The sequence below is a fragment of the Colossoma macropomum genome, unplaced genomic scaffold (assembly GCF_904425465.1).
Source record: "Colossoma macropomum unplaced genomic scaffold, Colossoma_macropomum, whole genome shotgun sequence".
In the NCBI taxonomy this organism is placed as follows: Eukaryota; Metazoa; Chordata; class Actinopteri; order Characiformes; family Serrasalmidae; genus Colossoma; species Colossoma macropomum.
Window position 1 is genome coordinate 26029938 of NW_023494789.1, and position 22212 is coordinate 26052149.

Sequence of the window (22212 nt, forward strand, 5' to 3'; positions counted from 1 at the left end):
TGTGAAGCCTGTGAAGAACCATTTGTTGTCTAACTTTAAAAAGTAAATAAAATGGTTGGCTTAAAATTCTGTTTGTTGAACATTAGAAAAAAAGTTTATATAACAGAAAGACCCAGATTGTTATTCTCATAACTTACAATTTAATATTCAATAATATATCAGCCTCAAATAAACAAAATTTAAATTAAATGGTAAAACTCAAATATTTAAGCCTGTCTAGTTAAATATTTTATGTGTTCTTAGTACTGAGTCAGATTGTGTTGGAATAACTAAAATGAACATTATAACCCAACAATTTTCAATTTTTGTATTCAATTAATTAATTGTTTAATATTCAATTCACATTTACATAGACCAACATATTTAAGTTGTATCTTGCACAGTGTAGTTATTCTCAACAAATTGTGTATAAACGGTAGCATACAAGACCACAAACCCAACACTGAACTTGGTTGTAAAACAACGTTAAGTCAGTGTGCTGAAAAGGCATCTTACAGTTTCTACACAAAGATAAAACATAAGGGAAAGTCAGTTAAGATAACTGTAACTGTACACAATGGACATTAGTCAAACAATGATCAAAACAAAATGATAACCCCCACTGAAGGCGGCCGTGTAGTGTTCAGAATGAGTCAATATTCGGCATAAAACCTTTTAATAGTGGTTTATGAGTAAATCAAAAGCAATTTCCCCAGGGAATAACCCAAGAGGTCATATTATCCTATCCCTACACTAGCTTTGCATACACCTAACGAGAGGCGTTCCAGTTACTCAAATTATAATCTTAGTTTTCTGAATGAAAAATGACTGAGATCACTTCATTCCTCTGAGAGACATAATTTTCATATAGCTTCTCTAATTTAGCCAAGATCAAACGAAAATAAAGCTGATAGTTACGAGGAACAACTAGTGAAGAAACAGGGTGTTTAGTATAGATAACTTTGTTAAAAATGCATAGAATAAAGCAAAGAAGTACCAAGTAACAAGAAAAAAAACATAATTAAGGCTTCACACAGCAATACGAATATGATTCATTTTGTGTGTAGGTGACGCCAGTAGACTTATACAGCAGACTCACAGAAGTATTTGCTCAGGTGTTTACATCTGTAATAGGTTTGTGGTTTCTTCACGTTTTCTTTCTCTCATTTTTATAAAGAAATGTGGTTATCACTTTCCTGAGGTTTAGAACTGTGAGTTTCACATGAACTGTAACCAAATTGTTGCCATATCAACTGCACTGTTTTACATCAAACAAACATTGTTTTTTTACAGTGTTCCAGTGGATTGTGGATAATATCTAATTATCTTTACTGATGAAAGGTAATTGATCATCTTCTAGGCCAAGACTGTGCTAACGCTGTCATTTGTAAATCTACTGGTCTAGTGGGGCTTCCCCAGAAGGCCTTTGAAGTAAGGATGGAAATTAAAAGCAGAAAGATCAGAAATGTGGAGTAGACAGACTTTTGGGGCTATTGCATTCGCACGCTCTAAATAGGACAGGAGACACGTGAAGACATGGTACAGTAATTCTATTGCAGCCTGCAGCGCATCTTATTGGATTAATCACAGTCACAAGTGCTCGTCTGTGCTTATATAACTGTTCTATGCTTGCTCTCAGGAAATATGCACATTTTGTAGCTCATTCAGGTTGAAAATGTATAGTAGTAGGTAGGTTGGAAAGTAATTAACTGAATTTTTCCACAGATGCAGGTTGATTTTTGCTTGGTTAGAATGTGGGTTCATATAGATTTGCTGAGAATGTTTTTTAAGAAGTTTTAAACACAGTGATCAGTTGATCAGTTTTAAACTGAGTAATACAAGCCGCTCAGATCAAAGTTCATGCTTTGATACTTCTTTCCTGCTTAGTTTTAGAAGTTTCCAGATTATCTCACAAAATCAACCAATGAGTCAAACGTCTCATTAGAAGGTTTTAAGATCTCTTTTTAAAGGGCTTGTTTGTACCTTTTTCAGACTCTTCAGACTTGTCTGTGAGCTCTGGATCCTTCAAAGCTCCTCAGTGAGCCTTTGTGATAACGCTGTAGAAATGAGAAGTGACCACTGAGAAAGCTTGGTGAGTGCTAAGTGCGAAGATAAGGATTACTTTGCTTACCATGACTTAATATAATAGCAGAATAAGAACCTCTATGGAGATTAGTTCTTCTTAAATGTCTTAGTGTACTTTGAAATTTGCAAAATGTTAAGGAATGGTCGAGGTATCGGGATCGTAGACGTTTGTGAAGTTCTTTAATTGAGAATTAAAAAGTTCTTTAAGTTTCAAACAGTTCATCTTTCCAATACTTGCAACATCTGAAAGAGCCTGATCTTAAACAAAAGTGCGATGACTAAAAAAGGAGGTTGGTGAAGTGGGACACCCACGTGTGAAGACTTGAAGTTCCAGCAAAAGGCACGAAGCCACAAATCTAGGTCATAGCCCCTTAAAAGAGAACACTAACTCTGAGAAAAAAGCTCAGCGAAATGACATCAGACATCTGCACAGAACGGTTGGTGACAGTTTGAGCAAACCCACGATCTTGCTTAAGGTGTTCAGGTAATAAATCTATTTCTTCTTCTTTTTTTCTCCTGTTTTATCAACAGTGAGGATCCGAGACGCAAGCGATTTTTCGATGCACATATGGGTCACTTGACAACACCGTCAAAGGAGATAATCATTTTATCAGAGGAGGAAGAAGAGCAGAGATATGGTAAGCCACCGTGGTGATGACCTCTCTGTAAACACTTAAAAGTTTTTTGAGAACAGCGATAGAGATAAGAGATATAGAGTAACGCTTCATGTGCTGTACAATGTCATTTGTCAAAGAGAGTCAGAGCGAGAAAATCATGACATGGATTTCCTCAGAGAAGTTGTGCGGCTTATCTTTCTTTTACTGCTCTTCTACATACCTGGAGGTGAGTGAGCTTGCTGTGAAGCTCTATGATTTTATTGTTTTTGCTGTTTTGAGTTGAACAGCCGTTTTCCTCAGTCAGATGTCTTTGGAGTGTTATACTTTGCTCTAAATGTTGCTGCTCTTCTCTTCAGACTGCTACAGTATCAAGTGTGCCGGAGAGTTGACAGTAGATAAAGACATCATCCCTATGGGTTCCAACCTTACTGTGCGCTGCCAGTCTGACACTGTGCAGTGTAACAGACCCTTCATCATACAGCTTGATGAACAGATTATTCTTCACGAAATCAGCTGCTCCAATGTGACAGCACGGCTTATTGTCAGGGAGCCAGAATTCACACTGTACTGCATGGTGGTGCAAGAAGGGAAGCGTCACCTCGTTTGTGCACGGAACATCGTGGCTGAGGGTATGATACCCCTTTCAATTACTTCTCCATATCACAGTCACAACCTTAAGAATGAGGTGCTCAAAAAGAAACACCATAGAAGAACCACTTTAGTTTTCCTAAAGAATCTTTAAATGGATGATTCTTTAAAGAACCTCTTGCCAAAGAATGCCAAGGAAAAACCACTTTTGGTTCGCTAAAGAACCATGTTTAAAAAAGAGAGAATCGTAACAGAAAATCTAGATACCAATTTAAGGGTTCTTTCTAGAACTTTTACATTATGTGCAAAATTCTTTAAACTTGAATAAGCTTACTCGTCTCATTTAGAAAAGTGGTTCTCCAAAGAACCATCCACTTTTATGGCATCAAACCACTAAGAACCTTTGGGCATCATTATTTTTAAAACTGTAATGTAAAGGTTCTAGACCAAAGAAAGGTTTTCCTAGAACCATACATCCAAGCCAAGTACCATTTAAGAACTTTTATTTTTACAGGCACCACATTAAAGCTCAAACACAAGTGTTTGTTTTCTGATGGTTTTTTTAGAAGTGAAGGTCTGGTGGGAAGCGGATTCCCACCAGATAGAGGAGAAAAAAAGACCTACCTTTTTTTTCTCCTTTTCTGTTTCTAGCAGCAGTATGTCAATAATTTGAGTTAGTATCTCAACATAATGAATTACTTTCTCAAATTGCTCACTTACTATGTCAAATTAATTACTTAACAATAATGACAATGTTGAAATACTCACTTATTTCCCCAAAATATTGATTTACAGTTTCAAAGTGATGGCTTACTTTGTTACTATGTTAGTATCTTATCATAATTACATATTATTCCCAAAAAATAATTCTTGTCATAAAATTTGAACTCATTATTTCAACAAGGTCTCTTAAAATCTTGAGAAAATAAGTCATTATTTTGAGATATTAAAGCAATATTTTGAAAAAATTAGTTATTATTTCAATATACTGTTAATATTGCAAGGAAAGAAGTCATTATTTCGAGATATTAAGTCATTGTTTCAAAAACATCTGTCACTATTTTGAAATATTAAGTCAATATTCTGAGAAAAGAAGTAATTATTTTGAGATACTATTTCAATATTTTGATATACCTCTACCAGAAATAGAGAAAAAAACACAATTTACTTGGTGGAAATCTCTTCCATAGAGAGGAGACTAGATCATCTGAAGCTGGAGAGTCTAAGAGCACAGTTCTGTATTTTAGACTGGTACGCAGCAGCCCTCTGCTTGGAGATTTACATTCTTGAACAGTTTAGTTTTAACCCTTATCCAGCACAGCTGGTCCAACTTACCAGTTATGTTGGCTGGATCTGGACTCTGCAGCTAGACAAATAAGTAGCAGGAGATAACTCTTTAAAGTAAACATTTCTTTAAACACAAGTATTTATTATGTACGCATTTACATATGATAATGTGCAAATACAATTATATTAAGCACATATTTATATATGTAACTATAGATAAACATTGACAGTTTTGGAAAGAGAACTGAAAAACTAAGCAGAAGTATAGAGACACAGACATACAGATAAACAGATATTCTTGTGAAGTAAGAAGTAACTGCTTATGTAAGAGCAGAAATGTAGTCTATGTTAAAATGCTCAAACCAGATCAAAGTCCTTTAGTCTTATGTTTTTCCTGGTAATTGTTGGGTTTGCAGTTTGCTCACTGATCCAAGAATAGCAGCCTCTTTACTGATCCAGCATCAGAAGCTGAAAGTCTAACCAACTCCTAGCTGGCCATAAAACGAAGAACTCTTTTTGAAGTTCTGCAAGCACGGGATGTGGTAATGACTGAAATGAAACTATCAGAGAATATGATTATGAAAGCTTATTATGCATCATAGTTGCTTGGTGACAAGGACTGAATGGTCTAAAGAAAAAGTGGAGCGCATGTAAAATGACTACTGTGAAATATACACACAAAATAGCAAGGTTTTTTTTTTAACTTAGGCCAAATCCTGGAAGGCGGCTACTATAAATCCTGGAAGACAGCTGCTATATTATGTCCTGTCGTAGGCAAAAGTTCGTGTGTCCCTGGTCAAATTACATGTTCTGTTGATTGTCCACAGAAGTGAAAAGAAGTTTACTTTTTTAAGTTTATTTGCTGAATTCAACATACCACAGGAGTGGATACGCAAAATATACACTCTTAAAGTTGGTTCTTCAAGGGTTCTTTAAAAAAAGGAATGGTTCTTAAAGGGTTATTTAGTACAGAGAATGGTCCTATATAGAACCGTTATGATTAAAGTATCCTTTGCAACGCTGATTGGTTCTTCTTATTGATGGAGAATGTGCTGTAGATGGTTCAATATAGAACCTTTTTGAAAAGGGTTCTATATAGCACCAAAAAGGTTCTTCTATTGTTATGATGTCAAGCCTGTAACAATAGAAGAACGCTTTTTGGTGCCATATAGAACCCTCTTCAGAAGAGTTCTATATTGAACCATATAAAACACATTTTCTATCAATCCAAAGAAAGAACCATTTCACAATGCAAAGAGCCCTTTAATCATGCAAAGGGATTTTTGGGTGTTCATGGTTCTATATAGGGCCATTTTCTTTACTTAAGAACCCTTTAAGAAGCATCTTTTTTAAGTGTGTAGCCTGTTCAAAAATACATTTTAGTCACTTTCAGGAACATCAGGCACATTTTACATTTTACTTATAGAAATAGAAATTTTGCAGAAAATGCTATATATAAGTGTGTTCCCTTTATAGGGTGTGTACTTACTTTCACTTAGAAAATCAACACAACATGTCATTTGACCATGGATGATCAAGCTTATACATTCACCTGAATATGCGGGTAGGCCTATTAACTTTGATTATTGCCTAATAGGAAAGCTTGCACTTGTAACACTTTGTTCATTGTCGACTTGATGGTTTGGCCTGAGACTCTACACAGCGTTACTGAACATTGAGCAGTACTTTGCTCTGAATCTAATGGCAATGAAAAATACCTAACAAAAAAAAAGGGAATGAAGTGTCCGTTTGAGCATGCAAAGCATGCCTGGACAATACCTTCCTTGTTCAAAAACAATTGTTATTGTATTTTTTGTCTTTTTTCAGAATTGTTCAAGTTGTCTGTCTGACTAATGCGACCTGCTTTTTTAATTCTCCCCATGCTGAGTAAAACTGATAGCATATTTGTAATATACATTTTTGACAATTGATCAGAAAGTCCCCTACAGCAATACACTAGTGGTCTTATCAACATATTAACAAGGCCTTTCTGAGGTTAAGTCTTCAAGAGAAGAGAAAAACAATGTGCAGGGTTCGAAATCACTGCTTTAAACAATCACTGAAATAAACATTTTTCTTTTTTCAACTCTTTCTAGTGATTCTGAGTACTCCGCAAATCAAGGAGATTGCGTTTGCAAAAGGCTCCCTATCACCCACCATCCACTGGCAGAGCTCAGATGATATGGAGCTTCTAAAACCCAGAGTGAGGTTCAGGAAAACGAATGATGCTTCGACCTGGGTAAGCAGTGGATGTTTTTAATGGTTTTTCTTATAAATGAGGCAAAATGTTTGCAAAGAGTAGGGGACAGCGGAAATTACCTTTGCAATCTGGGTGAAAGAAATAAAATGTTTGCAATCCAGGTGGTAGAAATAGAATTATAGCATGGATTCACTGATGAAGATTCATCCAAAGTGGACTGATATAAACATCAGTGGACCACATATGATGTCCAGCATCATAGTGTCTCCCTCTTCTGAGACTCATCATACCATCACATAGATGTTTTTCACATTATTGCAGCAGATGATCACTTATCAAAGCAGGTTCCTTGTTAAATGCTGAAGGAGCTTTTATTCATGTATCTATGTATCTGATTAGATGGAAGGAAATGTCACTCGGCTTCACAGAGGAGAACTACTGATGCTGGATGATTTGGAGCCACTGACCTCTTATGAGTTTGAGCTGAGAGTCTGCACCGCCTCACTGATGTACAACTGCAGCTTATGGAGTCAGCTGGTCAGTCAAAAAAGCCCTGGACAAGGTAAAAGTGGCCACTAAGACTATAATCAGACCCTTGCTTTATGAGACTACAATCAGAACCCTGCTTTGCACTGCATGTTGATAAAATATTTCTTTTTATTTAATGTTTATTTTTGACCTTGCTGATGGTGGTTGGAGCAAAGCAATAAGCCCTGAGAGGGTGTGCATTACAGTGATTTTCACACGTGAGGGGTGCTGTTAGACATATTGCTTTCATAAAAAGTGACCAAATGTAATAAAATACACCTATGTTCAGTTATTTGTTGTTAATAATAAACCATTTTTCCATCAAGCAATGAAATTGATTAACAGTAAACTGTAGTGATCCATCACATACAGCACATACAATGAATACATTAGCAATGGTGCATTAACACAGAACTTAACTGGCATGTGCAATCATATAGGTGTATATTCAGTGTTTTACAACAGTGTTGAACAAGCCAATCCATTTTTAGAAACAGAACAATGCGTTTTATAATCGTGAATATTGCATAGTTGATAGTCTGACATTTGTGAATATCTTTTTTGTGATATCCTGCCTATATAAGTCTACTTGCTGATTTTTATTTGTTTTGGTGATTTATTTTAATTTAATTCTCATCCTCAGCACCCTCAAGCAAGCTCGATGTGTGGAGAGTCATCATGAGAAACAATGGGAGCGACACACAGAATGTTACAGTGTTGTGGAAGGTTGGTATTACAATTGGTATTACAGGGCCATATGCAGAGTTAACCAACAGCCCTGCTGAAAGAAATGAGAAAATGATCTCTTTGTCCCTCTTCATGTCTCTCTTTTCTGTGGTAATCTATTACCTCTGTATCCACGTCTCATTTTGCACTTGCTACTTTCATTATTTCTCTTATCTTTTTTCCTTTCTCTCTAATTTATCTATCCTGCTCTTTCATTACCTTGTCCGTTTTCTAGTTTCTTCTCCATTATCAGTAAAACTGGCTTGTCGCTTTCTCTGTCCTTCGGCTCTTGTCTCTTCTGTCTCTTCCAGACTTTTTTATTCTATAATTAGATTAAATTTTTTATTAAAAAATGTTCACTGTTATAGTTGAGACCTCTTAATATTCTCTTCTTATATTCATACAAATGTCAAAGTCATGAAAACATTAGTTCAGGAATGATACTTTCATTTAATAATACCTTTGCTTTCTCTTTTTCTCTCTTGTCCAGTTGCTTAGACTAAAGTTCATTTTCTCATGTCTCTCATGAGTCTTTTCCTCTTCTCAGTGAAGGATGTGACTATACAGTCTGTTAACTTACTGATCGACTGATAGAGGCTTGCTCTCTCTATCTCCCCCCTCTTTGGGTATTTCATAACGCAGGATTTCTCAGTCAAGTAGAGAACTTAAGCCTTAATTTACATGTATTATGGTATAAGAAGTAAGGGGCAGTCCTATTTCACAGTCTTTGTGAAAGATCATCAGATATAAATTTGTAATATAGATAATTTGTTTTAGTGTAATTATGTACAACATTATGTAACATTATGTGTTTTATACACCACACTATAAGTTCTAAAGTTTGTAGAAACCTGTTCATCCAGTGTTTCTTCTGAAATCAGGGGTATTAATAGGGAGTTTGTTCCCCCTTTGCTATAGTATCAGTTTTTACTTTTCTGTGAAGGCTTTACACTAGATGTTGGAACATTGTCAGGATTTGATTGCAATCACAAGAACATTAGTGAGGTCCGTTGCTGATGTTGGATGATTGGTTCTGGATCATGAACAGTTTTTCAACTTATCCCAAAGCTATTGGATAGTCATCATCACCCCAGAGGATACAAAATTGGAGATCTTTACAGCCCTCTAGCACATGCTGGGCATTGAACATGGTGACCTTAGGCTTTGTGTGTGCAAATGAACACCTGTGTCAGGAAGAGGTGCACCTTAAATTACCTGAATTCACTGACTTGAAAGGGTGTCTTTAATATTTTTAGACATTTAGTGTAACTTACCTTCATGTTATACATACATGATTCCATGACTCTAAGTATGCTTTATTTACACCTTTAGTCTGCTATATTTTATTTGTAAATATGTTTAGCCCTGCCAAAGATATTGCTCCACCATAGTTTCCTTCAAAAGAGGAGAAGGGCATGGTTCTATGTTTAGCTCCACCTCCCAACATGTATCACAGTGTGCTTACCTTATTTTAGGTAGTTCCCTAAAAATTCATGGTAATTAGTGAATAATAAATCTTAAGATTGATAATTGAGTAATAAACCTGAAGTTTAAGGGACTCAACAGGAGGCACAAGGAATGAGAAATGGAAGACCAACTGCTCCCTCTACAGGACAAAAACTGCACCATCTACACTGAAAATTCAGAATGTTGATATAGTCTGCACCTAACTCACATAAACACAAATATATGGATCAAACACTCAATGGATATTTTTAATTGTATGTTTACCTTTAAGTGATTAGCCTTTGGTCTTATTTAAAAGGCTTAGATTGGTTGGGATGTGATTTATATATATGATATAGATAAATAGATAGATAGATACATAGCTAGATAGCTAGATAGACAGCTAGATAGACAGATAGATAGATCACTTTTTTAATCCCAGAGGGAATTCTTCTATTGCAGCAGTACAAAGCACAGTAAAGAGCAAAACAAGAGATAAATAGTACAATAAAATATACTAAAACAATAAACAAGAGAAGTAATGTGCAGTACTAAAATACAAAGTAAATGCATAAATACTATGCAGTTGACAATGCAGTGGTGCCTGTCCCTCCAATGTATGAACTATTGACTATGGACTGTAGCAATAGATGTTAACAGTTGTGCAATATGACGTTTATGGATGCATAAGCAAAATGACAGTGCAATGTGCAATATTTGTGGACAAATAAACAAAGTGACAGTGCAATATGAAATATGACTAAATGTATAATCAAAGTGGCAGTGCATAGTAATATGAGTGGAGAGATGTAATGTAGTGTCCAGCTGGTGCCCAATGGGCCTGTCCAGTCAGTGGCTAAGTATACAGTGAGTGTACAGTGTATATATGTGTTTTTAATATATAGTGCATATAAAAGTCAATTTTTTAAATTCACCTTTATAGTTAATCAACAAGGTCATGTGGCACACATTAGCTTTACATAGATCTTGAGTGAGAACTCCTTACTGGTCTCTCATTTCTGTTAACTCTTTGCTTGTTCTCAGGCTTTTACACCAGAAGACTATAAAGGAGACTTACTGGGTTATGAGTTGGTTTATAAAGAGAACGGCGTCACACACACACTAAACCTCTCAGCAGCTGCCTCTCAGTACACGCTACAGCTGCCTCTAGAGGTGACGGAGGTGAATGTAAGTGTTGTCACATCAGCAGGAAACTCCCCACCAGCTCCTGTAAGGCTGATCTATACAGGTGAGAATCTTCTGTGCTGAATAATTGACCTTTCTGTGCTCTACATTCTTCTGTGGCAACAGTTGCCAGGTTTGGCAAACTTTACAGAAGTGTGTGAAAAATCACATTTGTAAGATAGATCAGGTTTAGTATTTTTTGTGTAATCAAGGTTTTTGGGAATGAAGATGTGGGCTCAAAGCATTTTACTAGATTATAGAGCAATAATTATCGCAATAGTTTTGTGCTAAAAAATCTGGATAGTCAATTAAATTTATCAATTACATTTATCTCACTTAATTTTGAATATGAATCAGCGATGTCTTCATATGAGATTTGCTTTGTTAATATCATGACTGATACAAACATAATTAAAAAGTAAATAAATAAAAAACTAGATGCTTGCTGGGCCCTTAGAGGCATGGAGACCGTAAGCAACTGTCCAAAAATTGGTTCTCTGTAGAGTGAGAGTGTCTTCAGTGGACCACAGAAAGAAAAGAGAGAGGCCTAGTTGCTGACCAGAGCAGCCCATTGTAAACTAATATTGAGAGGTGAGAACAAAGCTAAAGTGATCTGGGCCATCCCTCTGCTCAACAGAAATGAGGACCAGGACTGTAAAGGCTGTAATAATATGGACAGTGTTGTAGGGACAAAGAGTGGCATGAGGGCAGACAAGTCCACCAACATTCTCTTTGGCAGAGTGGTCAGTTCAGTTCTTGTATACCACTTGTATGGCAGACATTGCCCAAAACTGCTTTTTCAGAAATGTGGGTGGATGCAGCTCCCTAATGAGCGTGACTTTCTATGAGCATAAGAAAAAAGCACTTAAAGGCAACAAGACTCAAAAGAGGAACCCATCTTCCTCTGGTCAAACATGGGTACCACGATTACAATACTAAAAACAAATGAGATTAAAGGGAATTATAATCACCATTAGATTACAGTTTACATTCTATAGAAACAATATTACAGCAAGTTCAGACTCAGTCTGAATGAGTCTCATTCATGTGCATGTGCATCACCTTTAATAGGATCCCTGATCCATTAATCGTGTCTTTCTTGACTGTACAGTATCCTCTTCACCAGCAGATGTCACACATGTGCCCTGTGAATAATGTGTGCAATAAACCAGTGTTCCACATCATAGTTCAAAAAGACTCATAGCATTATTTTAACAACACTACTTAATAAAAAGAGTGCATTTGTGGGCGGAGCATGGATAGGTTATTTAGCATGTGTAGCGCTTGAGATGTATAACATAAAGCTAAGCAAAAGATGATGTGAAAGTTTGAGCTGCTTGTAAAGAAGTTCATCAAGTCAGATATCTGGCTCATTATTATTTACATGTTTGAAAAAAAAAGGCCCAGTGATTACAAAACCGAGGCTACTGTCGCTAATTTATGTCACTGAGGAATTTTAGAAGAGGCTAGTTCTTTTTTACATCTTGGAGAATTTTCTTCTAATCAAGTTCCTGCAATAGTATCACACTAAACATCTAAATTGTTTTTGTGAAAGCAAAGAATGGCTTTTGGCCAGCAGTGTAGACTATTGACACAATGCTTTATGAATACTAAGAATACACTATTTTTTTATTAAATTTACTGTGCTAAATATCAAATTCAATTATATATGTCTTATATATCTGAAATAAACACTTGCATTTAAGCATTTGTAGAGGGACGAATTATTTATTTGCTCTTTTATATTAGTAGAAGGCTAAGACTTTATTGTCTAGGATTTTATCATTTAGTAAATAATTTCTGCTGTATCAAAACCCTGTCAGTTTTTAACACTATTTGATAACAACAGCTGCCCTTCACTGTGTGAACTTTTCTTGGTGTTTGGACCAATAGGAATGGACCAAAAGATTTATGTTCTTAAATTAATGTACATAAAAGTTAAAGTTTTACAGAGGTACATTGAACGACATGAACGATATGTAATATATTGTAAAATTGTCAAATAAAACAAAAATTAAAATCTATTTATATGAATACTGCAGGGAAACCAGCTCCAACCATATACTTAAGCCAAGCAGCAGGGGGCAGAATACACTTGGCCTGGAACTCGTCTCTTCTGTCATACAGCAATACCCCAGAACAAACACCGGGTTTTGTAGTTGAGTGGAAATGCAGCCCAAAAGAAATGCAGTGGAAGAGAATTGCAAATGATCAGAATTCAACGTTCTTTGATGGTAAGAGGAAGTGCTCCAAAGTCAACACATGCACATCCAGACAAGCATCTTGTATAAACTACTGCAGATTTTATTTAAGTATGCTGTATCATTTACAGTTTTCCTTAATGTTTGCAAAATGTTCATAATGTTAAATGTTAATGTTAAATCTTCTTTGCTAACTTGTCATTTCAGGTACACTACCATGTACAGTGTACTTCTCACTGTATGTTGAGAGCACAGAGGGAGTATCAGATCCTGCTTTTGGACAAATCCGTCTGAAAGATGAAAGTATGTTCATGAAGTTTCATTTGCTTTACACGTATAATCTATGCAGTGATAATTCACATGAAAACTCCTTTCTACAGTGAGGGGAAACATTCAGACAGTATTCAGACAGTTTTGGTTTCGATTTTTTAATGTACTTCCAGTACATTTATCCACTTTAAATGTATACGTATGATGTATTTTGACTTTGCACTCACAAATGTGAACATAAAAATATGTATTCATAAGCATAAACGAAGACATGTTTAAAAATATTCAGACACCATTGATTAATATAGTACTTTGCAGCTAAACTGTTGTTGGCAATTACAGCTTTAAGGCATCTATGGTAAGAAGTAATTAGCTTTTTGCAGCATTGTGGTTCAATTTTGGCCCATTTCTTTTGCCAAACTGTCCTCAATTCCCCAAGGTTACAAAGGTCTCACAATTTCAAACTCCTTCAAAGTTTTCATTTTCAAGCTGACAAGCTGATTTATTGCCAAAAAGTTCTGTTTTTGTTTCATCCAGTGAGAGTACGTTGTTCTAAAAGTTCTAATTTGTCCAATTTGTTGTGTGCACAATTTACATGCAAATTTTTGTGCATCACTCTCTTGCATATTATTAAACCAATTGCATTTGTACATTAACCCCATATATGGCCAGCTGGCATGACCAAAGTGTTATCACACACTTCTACAACCTAAGAATAGCTCAACCAGTTTGCATTGATGTCCCTGTAGTTACTAAATAATAACCCTTAGAATGTAATAAGCCTTGGATTATAAGGGGTTAAACACTGGTCTTCACAATGACTCTGTAGTTTTTTCCATTTGAGTGTCATTTAGAGTTATCCCTGAAAACTTTTGAGTTCCATTTGAGTGTCATTTAGAGTTATCCCTGAAAACTTTTTTTCTGTATTCTTTATCTCAAAAGAACATAGAAAAAATTCTAGAAGTATTTTTACTGGCCCACATGTGCCTGTAGGCCAGTAAATCACTAGCAAAGCTGGCCTGTCGGCTGACGGGCAGCCAGTGGAGCGGAGCAATGCGGGGCCGAATCAAATCAACTCGCCATTGATGAGTACCAAAGGCCTTTTATAGCTGGCTCCAACAGAAACAGCCAATCACATGCCGGCATCAGCAATGCCAAAGTGGGAACACTTAACCAGACACGTAGAGAAAAACAGACAGCCAATTTAGGTTTTTCAACATGTCTTTGTTTATGTTTTTGAATTGTAAATACAAAGTCAAAAGACATTATGTGTGTATAAGTCTATATATACGCTGGAATTGTATTATATAACAAAAACAAAAGTGTCCAAATACTTGTTTCTCCTCACTGCAGACTGACAGAATGCGCATTACCCTGGTACTTAAGAACTGGACTTTAGGTGTGTGAAGTTATGATAACACAGTGCATTCTCTGCGTTTGGAAATGCTAGGCAGAGAGGAAAAATGAGCTACAAAACATGAGCCACGTTCTATGCATCATAATAGGGTTAAATGCTTTCGTGTGCAAGTGCACATAAAAAAAGTGCATGTGGGAGAGGGGGAGGGGGCGTGGGAGGTTTGGGGAGGAAGTGTGATGTGCTCTACGGTTTTAACAAACAGTATAACCATTTATTCATACGCCACAAAATCTACTGTATGCTTTTATGCTTGGTGTCCTGTACAAAGCTCAAAGTGCCCAAAACCTGTCCCTATGTAAAATCTACAGGCAGTGCTCAGCTGTATGTGGATCATGGAAAGAGTTTACCTGCCTTTGGTTTGAAACTCAACAGAAACAAACCCACAGTGTGACAGCTGGTTTTTCCACCATCTACTGAAAAAACTTCACATCCACTTCCAGTAACCTGCACCTGTGAATCACCCTCCTGAAGGCAGTAGCTCTGTCCTGTCTGACGTACATTGTGAGAAGAAAATGGCCGATTTAGAGACTCCTAAAACACTGAGTTTGGCATAAGTGTCTGAAATTTATTTGCCTGGCATTATTTAGCTAATAAATCCATGCAGTTTGTTTTGTTGTAATCAGAATAAACCACACAAAGTTAGTTTCATGCTGTACAATACAAGGCAAACTCTTCTAATACAGTTTCTAAGACAAGAAGGCCCATCAAAAAGGTTCTAATTTAGATGAACATACTTGTCTGCATCTTTTTGGCAAGGTTTTGTTATTTTATACAGGATTATGATTACATGGGCAATGGAAAAAAAAACGCCTCACACACCGAATGGGAAAGGCCCTAGTGTCGTTTTGGGCTGAAACTGAAAGCTGTCCATTGATGGGTCTTGCCTCACATGTGCAGAAATGTAGCAAATATGGTACGTTTCAATTTCTAAATTTGTGGTAAGAGCACATAATACAGTATCATTTGCGAATAATGTGGAAGTGGCGTGCCTCTTCCTACTGTAAATGGTTGTGGTCTATAATAATTTAGGACAAAAGTATTTGCCTTTGTAGTTTTACTACTGTTGGAATGCATAGTGCTGTTTTGAGGTTGGAATGCATAGTCCTCTTTTGTTGTTTTGTTTTTTTGTCAATAGATGTGTTTTAAAGCAAGCTAGTGTCTCCTCACTGCAGTTATGATGTTTCAGTGTACTAGACATGACTAAGTCTATAAAGTGCTATTTTTTAACATGTGGTTTGAGGTACAACAGGAAGTAGGGGCAACAACGGAAGATGTGTGGCTCTGTACAAATGTTCTTCTTCGAACTAACAGCTGTTCCAGCTAAGTCATTGACACTGATCAACTCACTCTTGTCAGAAATAAGCTGATAAGATATCTGTGTACTGTTCTGCGAGGTCTTGTTCCATCATAATATACAGTAAAACTTAGTGGTTTCTTTGCTGAACCTTTTTCAGCAAAGCTATTTTTTAGAAGCCATCAGTTTCTTAAACCAGCTTCTCTTGGCCTCTAGGTCCCCTGGGGTATGTTGTGTTCTATCAGCTACTGCATTAGGCCTCCCATAAATAGATCACCATTTTCAGTTCCTGTGTATCTGCATGGAAAGACACTTTGTAAACAGCCTAGCAGTCTGCATGTAAATGCTCAGTTAAGGTGACGTGTAGACCACATATGTCAGGCTTCAGTCCTCGCAGGCCAAAACACTGCAGACTTTGGCACACTGCCTCATTCAACACACCGATTCAGTGCATCAGCCAATTAGCAAGGCCTTCATGAACTGAATTCAGAGCTTTAGATGAGGGTAAATCTCCACAGCACTTCAGCCTGGAAGGTCCTGCGTTTGACATGCCTGATGTAGACTATAAAAAGCATAACAGAAGATGTAAGCTATAAATATACATACAAAAGCTTAACCATTCTGAGTGAGGTTTCATTTTGTCAGTCAGTTAATTGACCATAAAAATACATGATATTTGTTAGTTTAGTCTAGTAGTCCAGCTAGAGATTCTCAGCATATTGTCAGCTTCTTCAAAAACTTCTAAAACAAACTTAATCTGAAACGACTGACTCGATCTATTTAAATTTTAAAGGAAATGTTTGGCAAAAAAAATCATATTTGCAGCATTATCCACACACCCCAAACCAAGACATGTTGAGTGTCAAAGTTTTGCTTCTTTAGTTTAAAACTGTGGCTACAAGGCTAATGTTGCTAACAAACACTACAAGTCAATAATCTTCCTAACCATTTCGTAAATGCATGCCCAAAACATCTCAACATTCTTTATTCTTCATTTAGGTCGTATAGACAGGTTGAATTGGCTTAGAACACAGCATCACTCACTATGAACTATAAAAACGAAAAAAGAAAATCTTCGTTTTAACTTTAGTGCTGCGTAGCTTAAATAAGGGGCAGCCATTTTGGATAAGCGGGATCACTTTTTTCCTGAGCACAAGTTAATACCATTCAGAAGATAACCAAAGATGATTCTAATGTAATTAACAACACAGACACACCATAGAGTAATTTAGGTAGAGAAGCCAAGTGAGTGAAAATCGATACAGCGTCTGATTATGAATTTGAGGACCTCATTATCTGCAACAATATCCCTCAACCATATGTATTCAAACCTGCATATATGCATGAAGAAATGCATCAGTTGGATACTGTACCCATAGAAGCTCTGTGGATCCACCTCTTAGCACAAAGCTGAAGTTACCTTCTTATTCGCCAGCTTCTTATTCAAATTTTCCGTTCCACCTTCAGTGCAGTTACATTGTGGCGCCTCCCAGAGTTTGAAGGTGGAGTAGTACCAGAAAGCAGGACATCATGCGGATGATAATGTCGTTCCAATTTTAACTTAAATGTATATAAAAGGATTGTCCATGCTATTTTACCAGTTTTTTTTTTTTTAAACGAGTTTATGTTACATAATGTAATGGACGTATATGAAGATTTTGGCATGTGCAAACTAGACACTCCAGTTCTACACTAAAGAAGCAAAGGTTGGACATCAAGCATGTCTTGGCTAGTCAGCTGCATTTAGGGTTGGTGGAAAATCGTGTACATTTGAATGTTCACTGAAACACTCCTTTAAGAAAATGCACAATATAAAAACAAACACTAACACAAGCTCCTTGTGCTGTATTTACAGAGACCACAGCTGACTCAACTTTGAATGTGGCGATTAGTCCACTTGTGTCCACCCCAGGCCTTGCTGTAGAAGTGCGTGAAGGTAAGGTGGCCCTTTGTGTCTGGAGAGGGATGTATGAAGTTCTGGCATCAGTCAGATCTCCTTTTGATAGGGAGGTCTACCTTTAGTATGCAGAATGTGTCAAGGATTAGTAATGCTGCTTCCTTATTCCTATAATGACAAAAACCTCTGATCTTTTTATAGTGGTGTTCTAGAAACAGTACGCTTTTTAAATAAACTGGACCTCCCAACCAAATTGCATAAATTCCCCAGACTGCCCCTAAAATGCATAGAACACCAGGAGCATGTACCAACACTGAAATTGCTGAGGAACGAATCAAAAAAACAAAACATGCAGCTTCCCAGCCATGGATTAATCCCAGTCTTGGACAAAATTTAATGCCAATAATGATTCATCATTAAAAATCTTTTTTAGTGTAGATTTAGGATTAATTTGTGTATTTAATCGTGTTGTTTAGTGGAGAAAATACAAGTCAGAGTGAAAGATAATAAGAAGGTTATGAAAAACCACAAGTATATCAGTCTAGAGAATCTGTAGTTTTTCCAGCTAGACATCCATTTCTGCTTTGCATACCCGTTTTCAATACTTTTGTTAAAAAGCAGAGCTCTTTAGTGAATCCAGATAATGCTATGCAGAAATATATAACTAAGAATCGGGGGAAATGGAATATTCTTGTTATAGAGGTGTTGACTTTGCCAGTATAGTTGACACTAACAGGGTTTTATCTTCATAAAACTCTACATCCCATGCTGATATCATTTCACAGATTGTAGAAATACACACTACCATGTTGAACAAACTCCTTTTTTATTTTTCAGATGTCATGCTAATTGGGATCAGCCTAATGACTGCTATTCCTATAATCATCATACTAAACCTGCTGTACCTGAAATGTGCACGACAAAGGTGATGAGATGCAGTCAGGTTATGCTTTTACTGTGTGGCTTTTAACAATTTCTATTCTGAAAATAAGTCTTTACCTCAACCTTTATTAATACAGTGAAGGAAAACACATATTCAGACGCCTTTGTATTTGTTATTTAATATACTTACAGTGCATAGATCCACTTCACATTTACATACATAATATCTTTTGACTTTGTACTTATAAATATGAACAAAAAATGTCTGAATCTGAGTTTCAAATAAGCAATTAGTAACAGTAAAATGTACATTTCTACAGATTTCTTTACTGCATAAGCGTTGATTGCTCACTTAAATTATGTTGTCCTTATTACTACTTGACTGTGTAATTACTGCTCCATAATGTCCAAAATGTCCCTATTTTTGTAGAATAAGGAAGACATGTATGTCAGTGGGACCCTCTTGGCTTTTTGAAAATTTACCAAAGCTTGGAAACAGCAATGCTATCAAACTTCTGCAGGTACTACATGCTACATACTACACTACATAGTGTAGTCATTTGATTCCAATCAGAATTTGTACATTTGAAAAGTTTTGCGCTTAGACTAAACTACAGCAACAGAATAGGACTTTTTATAACAGGACTTTATATGGTATGTATGGTATGAATTAGTGAGAAGAAATGATTTGCATGTTCACAAATGACAACAAAACTCCCTTTGTCATCATAATTTGATATATTCAGTAAGTTTGAACAATAGTATAAATTTAGATAAGTGATTACCGACGATAAGCGATATTATCATGATACAAGCTCAGGTATGAAGTTCCACATGTGAGCGTTACAGAGCCTTACCGTATAGCTTGCACTGATGGTAATATAATTACCATATAATTACCGATATGGGCTAGCTTCTAAAATTACATAGGCATTTAGAAGAATAACTATATTATGCATAGATGGCATATAACACTGTTTACATCCAGTAGTTCTCCACATTCATTTGGATGGAAGCCAAAGTATTGTTGAACTGGCACATTGACAGCCTTCTGCTGGACAAGCTTGTCCATTTTGCTTTCTACCAGAAAGTAAATCTCATGTACTTCAGTTTCTTTGTTTTAGTTGCACATTTGCATGTTACCAACTTCCCAAGTGTCATTCAAATCTTTGTTCAATCTCTTCTGTTGTATGCATTTTTAACTAACCACAGATAAGCAATAATAATAATAATAATAAAAATAAAAAACATAGCTTGTGAAAGAGGACAAAAGAATGTTAATTTGTGTGAATTTGCATGACATATTTAAGTTATCACAGGATTTAATAATATGAATTATTGGCCCAAGGCTAAAGTTCAGCTTGGTGGTTGGGAAACTGCTCTAGGCTATCCTTCACTGTATGCAATTGATGTGACTTATGTTCTTGTTCTTAGGATGAAAAATGTGAAAAATGGTCTGATCTTTGCTGGCAGCCTGTGGACAGTGATCCACCCTTGTCTCCAGTTGAAGACTTTAGTCCACCTGTGGAAATTAAGGATGTGTACCCCATCGTCCATAAAGACGACACCACAGAGGAGAGAAAGCCTGCGCAGGACTGGGCAAGCTGTCCTTATAAACCTCAAATCTCAATTGTTTCTCAAAGAGTTGAGGCAGTCTCTGAGGCAGCAGAGAACGAAGAAGATGAGAATCCCTGGCTGGTCCTCTCACCTGGCTTCAGTAACTTTGATGATGAGTTTCTTCCAAGTCAAGAAATTCATGGACCTCTGAAGAGCTGTTTGACTGTGGATGGAACACCCATATCTGTGGATGTTGTTGATGGATTGATCATTCTTACTCGGACTACTTTAGAGGAAGAAATCTGGAGGGCAGAAGGAGACAGGGCATTTGAGGCAGAGACTGGAAATTGTGACGAGAACTCATACAAAGGCCAAACAGTGCTGCCCAATGACTTAGCGAAGTGCTTGAGAGAACCTTCCTTTAGTATCAGGCCTCACTCACCACAGAGGGCTAGCACATTGCTACATACCCAAGCAGCTCTGCATACTCTACAGGTTGATGAGCAGTTGCTCTAAAAAGCTCTACAAATGTTCTACATCTACAAACATCCGAGTGTGATGCTCTACATCCGAGTGTGATGCTCTACATCAGAGTGTGATGCTCAACTACCAACCATAAACCAAGCGAATCTGTACTTATGTAAGGGAAAAGGAAACATTCTACATAAACTAAATGGACCTTCTGAGGTTACACACTATTTATGGATGTGTGGAGTAACTTCGGTATCACCAGTTCAGGTGTATAACCACGTTTTATTTTAAGCATTAATTTCTGTGAGATATTATAGTGATACAGCTACACTGCCCTACATTGTCCTCATGAGGAATCACATAATTCAAAGGTTGAAGATCACATGGAGTTCTGGATACAACCATTGAAATGGGTTTTGAAAACCTTTTGAAATACTTCAACTTTTCCTTTACAGTAATTTGTGTAATTTGTGTAACTTTACTTCAGAAGTATGGCATTAAAATGTTGTGATGAAAAGAACCATCACAAGTTTTAGTCAGGTTTATAGACACCTCAGTACTGACTGGAACAGTGTGGTTCTTTAGAGGAACTTCTGTGCTGTAAAGATGAACTGTTGTATAACTTTGAGTAACACTTCAATATAGGGGATGCAATAATGCCCATTTAATGGTTTTATTAGGCCATAACTATGTTTAATTAAACATTTCCCAGAGTACTTGTAATGCTCTTATTAAACCTTACAAAGCCTGTTGCTCGTAGTTAACTGGCTGCTCATTGCAGTTACTACTAAGGTTTCACTTAAAAATAGATCGGTTTGTGTTTATTTTAAGCGAATTGGTGATATACTGTTGAGGTATGAATAAGAATCAAAAGAAAAATCCAAATTAGTGCTTTGAAAAGAAAAAACAACAATTCTAATGGGATGCAATGTTCCTAATAAGGTATTTTTTCACATACTTCATAAGCTTATTCCATATGGACCTAATACTCAAGGTGTGCGCAAGACTATTGGGTATAATACACAATTAAAGGTGCTTTGGTAGATGCTTAATTCACTCTATTTGCTGCTTAATAAAGTAGTAATGAGCAGCCAGTTAATTAGCCGTCATTGGCTTTATTAGTTTGTTAGTAGTTATTGGCTTAATGAGGCTTAATAAATGCATAATAATGGACACCTGTAATGTTGTGCAAAATATTATGATGTATAATATGGAAATAAAAGTTCTCTGGAAAACGCTTAGTTCCCCCTAGCTATTTTTCACTAGATTGGTTAATGGATTGTTAAAGCATAATAAGAGCATTACAAAGGCTTAATAAAGTCCACCTATACTGTAGTGTGCCCAGTCATTCAAATGATGTCAAGCATGATTGATCACTTTACGAATCTCTTTTCAATTAGTCAATGTTTTCAATGTGCGGAACTGATAAAGACCCATTTTAAGCTGATGTGTCTTGCAGTGTATTGTCCTGCCTATGCCGGTTGGAGAAAACTGCATTAAATGCACTATGCTTGTTAGTGTTTCGAATTATGAATGCTTTTCATCATGCAAACCATGCTGGCTGCATATTCTGTTCATAAAA

The 22212-nt window shown here is 36.4% G+C and overlaps 1 protein-coding gene across 2 annotated transcripts; it reads left to right on the plus strand.

Moving 5' to 3' along the window:
* Positions 1 to 1418: 1418 nt before the first annotated feature.
* Positions 1419 to 21981, plus strand: il23r (interleukin 23 receptor). 2 transcript variants are annotated; one of them, XM_036570669.1, is made up of 15 exons: positions 1419 to 1518; positions 1972 to 2071; positions 2596 to 2702; positions 2819 to 2907; positions 3038 to 3310; positions 6653 to 6795; positions 7156 to 7318; positions 7928 to 8010; positions 10501 to 10705; positions 12684 to 12875; positions 13050 to 13145; positions 17679 to 17759; positions 18558 to 18645; positions 19033 to 19123; positions 20037 to 21981. In XM_036570669.1, exons 4-15 carry the CDS (start codon positions 2844 to 2846, stop codon positions 20673 to 20675), a joined length of 2118 nt encoding a protein of 705 aa, XP_036426562.1. In that variant the 5' UTR covers positions 1419 to 1518; positions 1972 to 2071; positions 2596 to 2702; positions 2819 to 2843; the 3' UTR covers positions 20676 to 21981. The 2 variants fall into 2 exon arrangements, with proteins under 2 accessions (XP_036426562.1, XP_036426561.1); XM_036570668.1 differs by lacking the exons at positions 1419 to 1518; positions 1972 to 2071 and adding an exon at positions 2377 to 2501.
* The last annotated feature ends 231 nt before the right edge of the window (positions 21982 to 22212 follow it).